This window comes from Hippoglossus hippoglossus, chromosome 6 (genome assembly GCF_009819705.1).
Source record: "Hippoglossus hippoglossus isolate fHipHip1 chromosome 6, fHipHip1.pri, whole genome shotgun sequence".
In the NCBI taxonomy this organism is placed as follows: domain Eukaryota; kingdom Metazoa; phylum Chordata; class Actinopteri; order Pleuronectiformes; family Pleuronectidae; genus Hippoglossus; species Hippoglossus hippoglossus.
In genome coordinates this window covers 26158731-26174468 of record NC_047156.1, presented here as the reverse complement: position 1 = coordinate 26174468, position 15738 = coordinate 26158731, and the positions used below count along the sequence as shown (strand labels likewise).

The 15738-nt window shown below is 38.9% G+C and overlaps 1 protein-coding gene across 1 annotated transcript in view; it reads right to left on the bottom strand.

The window, feature by feature from the left end:
• Positions 1 to 13029, bottom strand: part of LOC117763549 (copine-8-like) — a 62411-nt gene extending 49382 nt beyond the window's left edge. The window contains exon 1 of the mRNA XM_034588757.1: positions 12766 to 13029. Coding sequence (XP_034444648.1) covers positions 12766 to 12848 — 83 coding nt within the window. The 5' untranslated portion in view covers positions 12849 to 13029. The remainder of the gene's footprint in view (positions 1 to 12765) is intronic.
• Between the last annotated feature and the right edge of the window lie 2709 nt (positions 13030 to 15738).

The window sequence follows — 15738 nt, the reverse complement described above, 5'->3', positions numbered from 1 at the left end:
ATATGAGAGGCTTGGTCTTTGAGAAGAGTGGGACACTTTATCCTAAAAACTATTAATTTATGGCTCCTGTTTATACCACATCAGAAGGTAATACAAACATAAACTTGAACCTGTTCTGGATCATAGCAGCAGGCATTTCTAAACAAAAAATTCTATCCACAATATGAATTTTGATCTTTCGTCCTAATTCTGAAATGTGATGTTAAGAATATGGACTATCTCTTTGTAAACGACTCTCCAAATCTACAGTTTGGCTCATACCTCACATTTCAAATTAAACTAACCTGACTTTTACTGCAGATATGATCACTCGGTCATAATTGGACCAAAATAGTCACATGGCTCATGCAGTTGAACGACAATAAAATAGGACTGTTGTGTTTTTCAAAACATGCAGCTTGTTCTAGCTGGATAACAGAAATATTATTTGTGTGTCATGGTTTCAGAATCATTCCAGAAAGAGAGATGTTTGGAAACAATGACGCAGTCGTCAATAATTGGTTCATATCAGTCACAACTCATGACTCAGTAACATCATCATCATCCTCATTACAATGCTTTTCATCGTTGTTGTTTCTTGTTTGTAGTATTTCTGTAACTAAGCAACCAACTGCAGATTAGACAATCCACTTCCTGTTTACAATGTTATTATTACTGATATGAAGCTAAAACGCTCTTGTGAACTGAGGTCTCTTTTTAAAAACAGTTCTGAAACTAAAGTGTATGGATATACAGTAGCCTTACACTGCTACCAAGCATACTGATGGAACATGAATAAATTCGACACTTGACAGTTTGAAGGTGATTTTTTTAGAATCCATTGTAACTGACCTGGAGTAAACCTCAGCCATTACTCTCCATGTAATAAGAAACCTAAACATTTCACAGCCACTTTTAAAGCCTTCAGGCTGTGATTCTTACAAGAGACTGTGTGTTGAGTTTTACTTTAAGCTGTAATAACCACAGAAGCATGACTTTGTCCATATTGTGCACAGAGAGAGAGACCGGGGGCAGAGTGGGATGAGGCTGCCTGCTATCATGCTGGCTGCAGGGCGAGCACTCTGTCACCCATCCTGTCCTGTATGACAAGAGGCGAGTGTCTGGAATCTGTTGATGGCTAGTGATGTATCTAGATCAGGCACTAGTGTTGTCCTGATCCCAGTGTGGCCCAGATGGTGAAACACCACGCTCTGCTGCCTCGCTGTCGGGGCACACCCACTGGCCCTACCCCAGCTCTGAAACCCTGAATAAATGATAATAAGCGATGGTGTAGTCATATCGGGGCTGCGTTTGATGACTTGCGGAAAGTCGGAGAGATTGTGTAGGAGTGAGAAGTGGGCGACTACACCTGCCAAATGTGATACATGTCCAATAAATAGAAATACTGTTCCCTGATGGCTCCCAGAGGAGTGTGAGAGGAGGCAGGGAACAAGATGCGGTGAAGACAAGAGGAGGAAAAAAGTAAGTGTATAAAAGACAGCACGCAACTGTATGTTTGTTTGCAGGCAGAAGTGCACACACTCATATGGATATGGTAACTGCCCCCTGATTCATGTGCACTTGAGGGCTTCCACCTGGCCCTGATAGAGACAGGCGACTCTTTAAAAAGCCCTTTCCACCGCGGGCAGCCCAGGAAACGTCTGGAGCGGTCCGAGCAGAGAGCCTCGTGGTTCATCAAACATTTATGAGAGCGGTCCCTCCTCGACACCAGAATTACATTTGAAATCCCACCAGTTACGTCACACATGCCGAAACATGGCAGCAGGAGCTTTAAATACCTGTCGGTGTGGGAGGGGGAGAGGAGAGGAGAAAAAAACAAGAGAACACTGAATATGCTTGCTGTCCATAGGTCATGAAACGACGATTGCCACTGTGTATATTCATTTACAGTTCTTCTATATCTTGCATGTTACTTTATTTCCATCACTTATGTTCATCCTCAGCAACAGTTCCTACTCACCCTCATGTTTCTCAAAGACAGAGAGCTGGTGGTCACTACCATTGAGTAACCTCACGCAAGTCCGCTTGACGTTTAGCCCCACCAGCCATAGTGCAGGTAAGCTTACTGTCAGTGCAGTGGCCTTCCTCTGTGGAGCAATAAACTAGCTAATTAACAACAACACAAGCTGGTCCTGCTGTGAGGATAACAGCAGATCAATAAGGTCAATTGAGTCGCAAGAAAACTGTGAGCTGCTCCGATCAATCCACCTCTGAAGCACCTGAGACCCTCTCTGAACTCCCAATGATTTTTCCCAGATTATCTGTGAGTGTTTGTGTTCAACTACAAAGTGATGTGTCTTCAATAATGAACTCAATGAATCCTACTTTATTGAAGGAAAGTGACAGAATCAGCAACACACAAACATTTCACAACAGAAATAAAGTATGACTCCAGTATGGCTTCAGCAGTCTTCTACATTAAGACCACTGACAATGTTTTAGACCTTGTCTACTCTACTGTCGATACCTTTTGAACAGATATTTTCCCCTCTGTAAAAACATGCTAACCAATTGTAGAGAAACTGGTATATGGCCGCCATTGTTGATGTCGTAGTTTCCCAAATGCATTGTTATGTACACATGAATACACAGAAAAAGAAACATTATCCTTTGGAAGGCATTTGGAAAAATATCAGTTTGACTGACTTAAAGCTGCGTTTGCATGTAAACAAGAGGCCCAAACGCAGAGGAAGACATTTGTTTTGCAAAATATCCGCTCTTGCTTTACATGGGGGCGTGCAAGACTAGCTGCTAGGCATCCAGATGTCGCATGACATATCAGTAATTACCCTATCACATCACGATTATTCAGAAGTACTAGCCAAACTTTAAGAGCAGTGTTTTCTATGGGGAAAGGAGCTCGTCATATTTTGGAAAAAAAATAAAATAATGCTTCACATCGTTGTTGGGCTTCAGTAAATATATTGTCAACAAAGTGAACACTAAAGGTGCACAGGCCCTGTCATCCAAGCTCCAGTGCAGCCAGATCAATCTTATCACTTTAAGAACAGAAAAAAATCGCACTCTTTTTAACCATACTTACATATAACAAAATTACATAATATATATCAGCTGGAAAGAATAACAGATGCTGACTTTAAATACTGTATCTTGAATGAATTTACTATTTGCACTGAAATTCTAAATATCACTCATTACACACATATTGAGCTTAAAACACAGAATCTAAATGAAAATGTCATATTGTGCTGGGCAGAAATCCCTGGACTCTAATGGACATGTTGGCTTCAAAGCTGTCGACAGTAATCCCAGCAGTGGAGGAAAGTAGCTAGAAGGTGGCAGCGGTGAGTCTCAGTAGCTGCCCGGTGCCTCATTAAGGCTAAATGACTGCTTCAAATACTTAATAATGCAGCCTGCAGCAGGCCCAATTGATCCGTTGGTTTTGTGGTCTTTGTTCAGTTCCATCTAAACTGTGCCATATTGGTAGAACAAGAACCAATACACTTAAGAGGAAAGCTGCAAGGTGCTGCAATACTGAGAGAGCAAACAGGAGTGTCTGCCCAGTAGCTTTTCATTAACATAGATGGAACCTGAAGTTGAACTTGTTTAGTTTTTGTTATTAGCAAATAATAATCTGTTGGAAATGTATGAGAAGTTATACACGGATAAAAAAGGTTTATTAGATTCAGTGGAAACCGCCTATACGGATCATCATTACATTCATTATTACATTGGTCAGCCTCTTACATGGCTCGAAAAGCTTGTTACACAAATGCTCAATTTCTTATATAATTCATATATGTTTTTCATTGTATGTAAAGCACTTTAAACTGCATTTCTTGAATGAAAGGTGCAATACAGATAAAGTTTAATGCTATTTATTATTATTATTATATATTAATCAAGCTGTCTGCTTACAGTGTTCAGTTTAGGTCTTTTCATACACCCTTTCTAGTTTTCCACATTTTGTTATGTTTCAGAACTCATCTTAAAATGGATTTAACAGATTTTTACGAGGATATAAGGGCTCACAGTTGATGGTATATGTCAGAGGGAAAGCCATGAGGTCAAGAGAATCGTCTGTAGATCTGCGACACAGGATTGTGTCATGACACAGATCTAAGGAAGGATACAAGAACATTTCTGCAGCATTGAAAGTGCCCACGAGTACGGTAGCCTCCATCATTCTCAAATGGAAGGGATTTGGAACACGGTGGTGGCAGCATCATGCTGTGTGGATGCTTTTCCGAGACAGGGACTGGGAGACTAGTCAGGATAGAGGGAAAGATGGATGCAGAAAAATATAGAGCAATCCTGACTGAAAACCTTTTCTAGAGTGCTCTGGATCTCAGGCTGGGGTGAAGGTTTACATTTTAACGAAACAAAAACCCGAAGCAACCAGCCAAGAAAACGCAGGAGTGGCTCTGTCAAAGTCCTGTGGCCCAGCCAGAGTCCAGACATGAACCCAATATCCGTCCTGAAAATGGCTGTGCACGGACACTCCCCATCCAACCTGGTTGAGCTTGAACGATTCTGCCAAGAAGAATGGGAGAAACTTCCAAAAGAAAGGTGCGCCAAGCTTGTAGGATGATTCCCAAGAAGACCTGAGGCTGTCACTGCTGCCAATTGTACTTTAGCCAAGTACTATTTGAAGGGTATGAATAGTCTTTTATTTTTTATAAATTTACAAAACACTCCAAAAACTTGTTTTTGCTTTGTCATTGTGGAGAGCTGTGTGTAGATTGATGAGAAAGAAAATGAATTGAATTCATTTCAAGATGAGTCTGAAACATAATGAAATGTGGAAAACTTGAAAGGGTCTGAAAACTCAGAATTCACTGTATGTAAAATGAAAATTAAATCTGATGTAGCTGCCATTAGACTCTCTTAACCTAACATAAGTTCACTGTATGTGACTGTGAGTGTGCAAGCATGTGCACTTGCCGTTTTGGAACTACTTAAAAGTCGTCCCCATTCTCTCACAGCAGCAGATATGATACGCTAGTGGGGTGTGATGCTTTCACCCTGACCATTCAGATTTGATGCATGAGAGGAATACATACAACTTGAGATGGTATTCTACATGAGAGATAAGGAGATATTCAAATTCAGAGTGACGTGGTCACACTGTCAACAGGATCACAAAAGAAAAAAAAAATTGGTTTAGCAACACTCCCAGCAACACACGACATAAGTCATCCAATCAAATCTGCCACATTTTAGATAAATGGTTGTGATTGGTGCAGCCAGTTTCAGGATGGATGTAAATCAGTTTGAACCAAAGCGGGGGTTAGACCAAGGTTGCTGATTGGTCTGGCTTCCAGGCTACATCCACTCTTAGAGCCCATCAGATATTGTCTGATGGTGAATTAGCGTATTGCTAATATTTAGGGGCTTCTTACAGCAGATACCCGGACCCTGTCTTCTGTTTGCTTATGTTGCTTATAGTCTGACAAGTTTCTTTCATCACACAAGTCAAATTTCTCTACAGATTTTGTACATTAACATTCAGAAACTGTCTCAAGACTCAAATCCATAAACTAATAGAAACAATCCGCAGACCAGGAGAAACAAAACCTTCATTAAAATTAAAAAGTTTTACAGTACAGTTTTGGGCAAATTAGCTCATGAGGTGAAATTGTAAGACACGTCAATTCAAGACTTTTGAGTGCTTTTGAAAATAATTACAGTGAAAACAAAGAAAACAACAGACGAACGAGCACAATAAAGAAGCAGCACTGATAATAAATTACAGAAGAAAAAAGCTAGTGACACTAACTTGTGCAGAATGTAGATATATTAGAGTTACCGCTGCTGCTGTTATATGCTCATTTCTAATGTTTGCATTTAAATACATGTGGTGGGCTAAACAAGAATGATTTCAGTATTAAAATAAAACATAGTACGTTGTTGCTGTGTGTTATACAGTTGTCTGTGAAATTAATTATCCATTTTCTTCATTGTCACAATACACTTAGCAGCCACCATTAAGTCCACCAGCAATCCAATGCAATCCAATACAACTTCCAATAATGTTGACTTAGTGGACACTGTCAAAGACTTGTTAATTCAATAGTTATTTTTAGCACTGAGATCATAGTGATTATGATGGTGTTGCACAATAGATTGTGCAGGTGTAAAGGGAACATATGTCATTGCAAATACACTGCAATATTTAGAACGTACACTTTAGTCCAAGACAAACTTAAAATACACTATGTGCAATAAACCATCACAGCAACACAAGAAGAAACAAACAGAACAAATCCCAAACTACAGGGTTTGTGTTTCCCCTGGCTGCTCAAGAATAAAATATATTGCTTTTGAATATGTGAATGAGCCCCAGAGTGGCCATACATGGTCATTAATTAATGGACAGTTTACACTGTTGGCAGCACAATGCAGCACTGGTCAGAGTCAACTGTAAGAGACACATTCGAGACAAGAGAGATCATGAATGCCATCTGAGAAAATGGATGGACATTAGTTTTTAGAGCAATATAAAAATATGAACTGTAAAAGACTAAAAAGCTGATTCTGTCACCTTGCAGCAGCCACTAGAAAAAATCATGTGTTTTGCGGATTTAAGTTTCTGGGGAGCCACAATAGCACTTGGAGGCTACAGCGTCACACGAAGTGAAGCTGAATGTTCCCGAGAGAGCGTTGATAGCAGCCTGATGGTGTCTCCTAACATGACTGAAATTATTTATAGTTGAAATATAACATTTGGGTGCAAGATGGTTGAGAGGGAGGCACATTAGCCCAGATTGAACAAAATCTAGAGTTAAAAGTTCACATTTTTAAACATGATTATAGCATCTTTTAAATTTTTCTGGTGAGAAAGGTTTTTCTTCATATTTAATTAGACAATCCTGGGGGAAATAGGTGGGGTGCATGTGCTCTTTTCTGTCTAGTCTTATTCTATGGGCCTGAACATGTGGACTATTACATGGGTATTTTCTAAAGGTTAGAGGTTTTTGGCATTATGAACATCTTCAGAAATATGGATTTCATGGTAGTTTAGACATGAAAAAAAGAAGAAGGCTCTAGAAAGAAGACAAGACTATGTATGAGTGGAGGAAGCATCAGTGTGCCCTGTTTGGATCTGTTCGAATTGTTCCAGAGTGTCTTTTTCCACGAGGCGACCAATATTCACTGACGTCAGAATCTATCATCTCTTAAACATAGTATTTACATATCATATTTTATTTGCAGTTTCATAAATTTTGTATTCAATTTTTAAATCTTAAAAACTGAGGAATTGTAGCCACTAAAAGGGTTGAAGCTAGACAATTCTCAACTAATATCAGAGTTTTATTATTATTAAGATTAAAATCTATAATTTATAAATATTTGCTGGTTTTCATTATTGTAAGTTCAACATCTTTCCCACATCCTTTCCCCTCCTGTAGAATAAATAATTAATCAGTCAATTAAAATAATAATCAGCAGATTATATAAAAATGAAATCCAATGTTTGCTACCCTACTTAAAATGTATAGCATTCAATCACTAGTGCTAAAAATGACTCAACTCTGACCTTGTCAGGCTAAATGTATTTGCCTGACAAACCTTTGTACTATTGGAGTAATGTTGGTTGTGTGTGTACAGAGCTGAAACATAACAAAAACATGGACACAAGATCTTTCTGTCTCTTTCTTCACCTTCCTCATGGAAAGTGCAATATTGGCTGTGACACATCGACCGGCCTCTCAGCAGGTCATCGTCCGGCTCCAATAGAGCCACATAGCAACACGTCGATTCTTCGATGGGATACACTTGCTACCTTTTGTGCCCAAAGGTCACAGCTATCTCTCCACTGTGGACCACGCAGATCAGTGGACAGCCGTGCCGACATGAATGCCGCCATCTTTGTGCCTAAACATTGGCAGACGACCGACCATCTGCAGGGTTCATTTGATTCTGCAGCTTCAAAGGCCTGCTCGGCTCGCTGTTTACTATCCATGCACAAAACTAACCTCCAATAAACTTTGTGTGTGTGTGTGTGTGTATAATCAAGGCCTTCTGATCAGTGGTGATCAGTCAGACAGCTGCTGTTGCTGGTGACGCAGACTGCATTTTCCTCTCACTCACGCACAATATTGGACTTGAGTTAATCAATCTGTCACTTCTTCTGCTTGACTACACACGTGATGAGTCTGGTGATGGTTTGGCCTTATTGAGTGAGGGAGGGCTTTCACTGAAAGGTGGGATTTATCTAGACTGAATGTTTCAATAGCTTTGCTGACATGCAGAGACACCAAAGTGGGAAAATCACACCGCCCACCAGCTCAGGGCTGGTAAATGTTGTGTTGGTGAAGGCTGCTGAAGGTGTTGACTCTGCCTGAGCAAATGGCTGAAAAATGAAACCCACTTATGGTTCTGTTTAAAAATATAATCAAACTAAATGGTGGAGGAAAGAATGCATCTGTCAAATGGAGGAAACTATAGCTGTAATTTCATCTGTGGATGGACACATGAGTGCTGGTATTCAGGGTTATTGTCTTAACAAGACATGAATTTAGTGAAACTTTTACACCATGTATGAAACTTAGTCAGTTTTGTTAGCTGATCAATGGTTTAAGTCCTTTTTGAAGCAGACATTTAAATTTTACAGTTTCACCAACTCAATTATGAAAATTTGCTGCTTTGTGTCTCTGACAAAATTTTAGTTCATACAAAAGTGAAACTGAACTGACTTTAAATTGACTTGACCTAGTGCATGTCCTGTTGACCTATCAGGAAATGGAGGGAGTCAGAACAAGGCTATGCTAATTGGATAATGGGAGAAGCATTGTGTGCAAGTGGGTTCTACGTCGTAAATGACAGAATTAAACATAAGTTGCATCACAATCTCAAGCCAAATAGTGCAGTTATATGGACATAACACTGGCCACACATGTTTGAGTGACAGTTCACTATCTCTCGCAGTCATGTTTGTATCTTTTCAAACAAATGACATGATTTTAATTTGGGTTGAAACAGCTCTGATGTGCTGCCAACATTTTCATTTTCAGCTTCAGCATACTACGGTGATTCAGTATTACATTTCCACAAAGTGGGGGAATGCATAGAAAGGCTGGTTAAACAAAAAGAAACTGTCAAAATATAGCAGCAGAGACCAAGATACCCAGACTTTTGGACCATAGTTACATGCCATACAAGCCAGTAGCCAGTCAGATTTACCTTTAGCCTGAGTGTACCTTCAAATTCAGCTTGTATCGTTGATTACAAGGCCAAAACTGATAATGCTAAGGTGCACAACTGAAGTTATGTCCCTAACATCCGCATGTGGTCGCTAACACCTGCTAACATCTACTGGTAGTTGGTAATTTCATTTGTGCAGAAGACCTTCAAACGTATAAGGAATATTCACCATCTTGTCCTAAACCATACTCCAAACACTCTGAATACCAAATTTCCCATAATGCAAATTGGTTCTTTAATTAAAACAACACATAAGTGTGAATATAATCACTGAGTGAATAGTTAATTGTGTACACATAGCTAAAAGCAGAGGCACAGCACTTAACTCATCCTTTTTGTCAGAGGTGTCATTCTCATCCCAGGTTAAACTGTACAAAAGGACTGTCTATGGTGTTTCCTACTGACAGACACCATTCATCTTATAGGCCTTCTCTTGGCATGTGTATTGTTAAGTGCCCGAGGACAAGCAGGGTTGAATTTGGTTCCATTTTAAACAGTTGACCAGCGCTCAGTGGCAGATGGGACCCTATAAGTGGTGTTGTTGATCACGCCAACAAGGCATTAACACGGAAACAACTGATTATCCAGTTCAGGTTCTGCCTGATGAGTCAAGAATCACTGAACTTTGAATAAACAGATGAACAGCTCTTTGTGCAGCAGCAGGGGTTAGGCTTCTGGGTTCTGTGGACCGAGTCCTGCAGCTGCTCTTTACTCGCTGCAGCTCAATAACTGGAAGTCACTTTTAAATATTCAGAAAGAAAGCCGCAACCAGCATCACCACAGGCAGAACAAACAGCCCATTCCAAACAGGCAGGTTCACAATGGGCACTGCACTACTTGCTTAATAATCCTAAGACTCAAGACTCCATATCACCCATTAAAGAAACAGAGCAATTTAATACTAAACTCCATCTGTTTTCTGTAATTATTTATTTCCTTTCGAGGTAACATGGGCTAGAGCCAAGGTTGTGCAATATGACCACATCTCATATCTCAGTAGAGGTCATTTCATATCCACATTACAGCTGTTACCTCCTTCCATCTTCATGATTCTTTGCCGTATGGTGCAGTGCCACAGGCAAACGCCTCTTGCAGTGTCTGCGTTTGAACCATTATTCTATCATCACACAACATTGTCATATCGCACAGCCCTGGCCAGAGCTCATACTTAGTGTTTGCATGTGTAAGCATTGGGTGTGTTTGCATTTTGTAAGAAAACAAAGATGAACTATGACCCTAGAAGATCTTTCCTTTTTTGAAGTCATAATTTTAAAAGAACGATTATTTTCTAAAGATAGCGGCTTCCTCATTTTGGAAGATAAATCACAGGCTTTGATCTATAAATCATTAAGGTCATTACCAGGCAGATTCCTTTTGTCAAGCCATTATCAGGCTTTTATGTTAGAGCGACATGAAACAGCAACAGAAGCTCAGTTCCGTGCATCAGCTGCCGGATTTTAAGGTCAGAGGAAACATAATTCAGTCCAAAGTCTTTGTTCTTCTGTTCATTATATGTCTTTAAAAGGATTTACAAGAATAATGTGAAATAAATAATTATTCATTAAGTAAAAGAATATTTACTCCAACCCAATAGGGCTAAACAAAAATGACAATATTTATGACTAGTATTAAATACCCTTACATTAATAATATCCTATTATATATATTATGATAATGTTTTCTAACATTATAATATCAATGATATTTGGGAACTACAGTTGCTTTAGAACTAAAATTATTAGTTGATTCATTGATTTATCGAAAATACTTTTTTTTTGTGCCCCTCAAATGTGAGGATGAGATTCCTGCTTTTCTTTGTCTAATATCAAAAATAACAATAATAATTTGAATTTAAAACCTTGAATATTGAGAAGTTGTGATGGACATTTTGATTTCTGACACACAAAACTTGAAAATTATCAGATGGATAAAGTGTGATGGAAAAATAGGATGGTTTTACAGTGCAGTGAACAATTTACTGTGATGCAGCTATTACCAGAAAAGACAGATTACTACCTACTCTACATTAAAATATAAAGAGCTCAGATATCATTGTTGGTATTACACTGGTGGATGATGGGTCAAGGAGACTCCTGAATAATTAAGTGAAGAAACATTATGAGTGCAGATGCCTCCATTGGATGTTTGATATTTAAAGCTGCGACTAATAAATCATTTTCGTAACCACTAATGGACCACCTCATCATCATTGGTCCAAAATAAGAAATCCTTAGCCATTGCTGTTCCTTGTTCATATATTTTCTGCAACTAGGCAACCAACTGCAGAGAAGATGATCTACTGTTTGTTTACACTGGCACATGCACGACCAGTGTACATGGATGGTCATGTGATATGCGTTTTCTGGTGTAGGGTCGACAGAGTTTATTTCTGATAAAGAGCTGAACCGCTCGTCTGGAAGGAAATCCGAATTGTATAAGAGGACGTCTATTGATGAAGACCACTGGATACTATTTAAAGCTCTAGAACAGTTACTATGGAAGAGTGAACCTCCAACTTCCATCGACATTTTTAAAAAGCACAACGCTTAATTTGATTTTCACTGCAGCTGCAGAATGTATGTTACATGCTAAAACAGTTAATCAAATAATCAAGTCAATTAACAGCAAGTTAATCAGAAAAACAATTCCCAATACATTCCCTTGTTCCAGCTTCACTTATCTGCTTGTCTTTGTCTTTTGTGATCATATCACCAATATGTACATCCATACTCTTGGTGTGGTTCCTTTTATTGTGACGTTTTGTTGAGCAAACAATTTATCAGTATGGAAAGATAATCAGCTGATTAATGAATATTAACACATATTTTCTTTGCAGGAGGCTGAATAATGTGCATGCACAGAAGACGACAAATATGTGAGTTGATGGAAGATAGAATGGGGAAAATACAGGTATTTCCTTTACAATTAAATATAAAGAAGCATGAAATCCTCACAATGGAGAAGCTGATTGGTGTCTTCCATTGAGGACTGCCTGTAAAATACAGCCTGATTAACCAACAAACGGGATAAATTGTCTGTGTGGCTGCTTTAAGATAGCTGCTGCTGTAGTAAAACTGAAGCACACCGACTGCTCATGCACATTTCATCCAGTCTCTGCACACAATCCTCAGAAAGAAGCATGAACATATGAAATATATAAACAAAGTCTGTCTCAGAGAGGAAAGTGACTATTTCCAGTCATAAGAAAACCCTACATCCCCACACCTCTCACTTGTGTCAGAGCTGGGAGACTTGGCAACTCTGACCTCCGTCAGGAGATCACCCAGAGCCACAGTGCTGCCAACAGACGCACCAAATCCAGCTGCATTTCCCTGCACGTCTCCACCTCAGTCCCTAAATCACCATCAAGCCTCCACAGACACACAGATGAGAGGGACCCCCACGAATGATGCGGCTCATGTTACATCCAATGACACTAATAAAAGCGTCCATCTGGTGCGTAAGCATCCATCCTTACAGCCACAGTGAAACAACAGTTCCTCTGTCAATCAGCAGGATCCTGTGGATACTTTGCCTCTCACCAACACCTCCGCGCTGAGCCCACACTGAAGTGAGGCAGCAGCACTTTCTACTCACCTACAAGACACCGTGAGTTCAACTTTGGTGGCAGGTATGGCAGCGGTGAACGGGTCCGCGTCCCCAATGCACGCCATGTTCATCAGTCGATCACAAAGCGCCCCGGATCCAGCGCCCTGACGGCGGCATGAGAGGAGCCGACAGCAGCGGAAAGGATGGATGAATGAACGGGAAGCCTCGCGTGGAGAGGGAGAGAGAGACGAGCACGACGAGCCTCCTGATGTCTGAGAGAGAGAGACAGGCAGGGAGAGACTGAGAGAGAGAGAGAGAGAGAGAGAGAGAACCGAGCAGGAGCTGCAGGGCGTCGGGGTCGCGCGCGCCTCTCTGTGCGCCTCAGTGCTCCTGAGGAGAGAGAGAGAGAGAGAGAGAGAGAGAGAGAGAGAGAGAGAGAGAGAGAGAGAGAGGACACACACACACACACACACACACACACACACACACACACACACACACACACACACACTTATACACACAGCTTATGAATTAAAGAGCTAATAGCAAAGTAGTGTATCTCTGTATCCATAAGGAAACTTATTTTAACATGCTGTATTTTACCTCATTTAGTGTACCCTGTTTTCATCTTTATTTTATCTCATTTATATTATATTATTACTTTTACTTATTTTATTACTAATAATATTATTATTGTTGTTGTTGTTATTATTCATATTACTGTTATTATTATCAGGCAGGTATTATTTTCCACATTAAGTTATAGTTATTTCTGCTATTTTGTCTCTGACTGGTTCCTTGTATTTCATGTGAATGCAACTTCTAATGCACTTCCTTGTATGACATGCTATAGAAATCATGTTATTATTATCATCATCATCATTTTTATATTATCATTTAAAGCACTGTCATTATTATTAAGATCAGGACCTGGTTTAGTTCAATGTTTTGATTTTATTTTGTCTTTGGAAATAACATTTTAATTATTTGTATTACAATTATTATGTTAACCTTGATAATAAGATTGTTTATCATTTATTTATTTTACAGGGACAATGTACAAATGTACTTATCACATAATTAACACATAATTAAGGCTGTGCTCTATTTAGATAGAGCCTTATATAATGTGATTAGTAACCCCTGTGTTGAACTATTTCATGTCAAAATGGCTGCCGTGAAAAAGGTGTATTGCACCAGAGTTAGCTAGCAGCTAATTTGCAAGCATAGTCAGTGTGCTAGCCTGTACTATAATGTAGTGTTGTGTGTTGTCTTTTAGGTTGTGGTGCGTAATAATACGTGCAAATCAAATAAATAAAGAAGAAACAGCCGTTAAACTCAAAATATTAGCCGCTCTATTCAAATATCGTTGTTGCGAAAGGCTAGCTAGATTAGCTATGCTGCTAACCAGCATGTTTGGACAACAGAAGCTCAGTTAAACACTTACAGCTGCTCTGACGGTATTTGCAGGAGATACTCGGATCAGTCTGGATGAAAAATATTATATCTGCTACACCATAGATTAAAAAAAGAAAGATTTTAACACATTTCCAGGACTGAGGTCAGTTTCCTCTACAGGTAGCTGATTGGCGGCCATGTTGTTTCTTATTCAGGTGTTGGAGGTACAACTTAGAAAACTGATATTTTATTTGTTTTTTTAAGTCGTACAATATTTTTCATCCAGATGTTTACAAGAATGTTTGTGAATTGTGAGAAGTCTCAATTTTTATTTATGAGAAACAAAACATGACAGAAACATAAAGAGCTAAAGGCACATTGACAATTAGCATGTTGTCATGCTTATATTTCAAATATATAGTATCATATATATTAATAAATATCTAATACAATAACATCTAAACCATAACATGTTTAATCTCTTTGTTTTTTCAAAAAACAACCAAAAAATGTCAACTTACAAACTCAAGATAAGTATAAATGAAAGTAATATTATTGATTTATTGTTAGAATTCAACAGATCAAGATAAGAAATACAAAATTAAGGGGTCACCAAGGTTTTTACAATTCATGGTTCATAACATGATCATCAAAACCAAATTACACAACAAAACTATCCAATAGGCTGAATTTTCAAAACATTTGGCCCCAAACCACTTGCATGTGGTGCTAGATGTAAATTCAGGGTATCACCAAACATCACTCACCTTCATGCTCTGGGGACAAAAACACTGAATTACAAAAAATGTATTTAGTTAAATGTCAGAACTCTGAAAATACATGAAGACAAAAATGTGAATTCTGTGTAAAGACCCAAATTTGATACAATGAAAAATAATGGCTAATGGCTAATTCAAGAGTTGGTTTTAGGGTTTAAATTGAGGTGGGGATGAGGGCTGGGTGTACAAAATGCAATGATAATTAGTAGTCCTAAGTAGTCTATATAAATGCAAGCACCATTTGTGAGTAGGGGATAACATGAGATCCATTCAAGGTTTAACATTTAATTTTGGGTTAAGAAGTTTTCTGGTTTAACGTCAGGTTTAGGCTTAGACTAAGACTACTGGGTATGATATATTCACGGTTAAGATTGTGGTAGACCTCTAGGATACAAAGGAAATCAATGCATAGTCTTTGCAAGTGTAAAAGCCAGTGTGTGTGCTGGTTCGTTGCCAGTGAAGTAAAAGTGCTTTCAAGAGGCCCTGCAGAAGTGGACGACCATCAAACAGATGATGAGAACGTGTATTGCAAGTTCAAGAGTGCAGACTTGAACAAAATAGCCACAATAGAACTGCAGGTGGTTGAAAAGGTTGTTGGATCAATAAGCTCATTGATTACTTTGCTGGGAGCTGAGATTCATGCATTTTTAAAACACACATTTGGGACCTTTGTTTAACGGCAGCAACTTTCCTCTTTATTCTTCCCTTCCCATGAAAATGAGACAGTTATTTTGGTCTAATTCTGGAGGCACTATAAGAAGACCCTGTGTGGTAACAATGAAATTATCTATTTTCTCAGCAGTATTTTGACAATAACTGCTGAAAAATAACGCTATTTTATTAT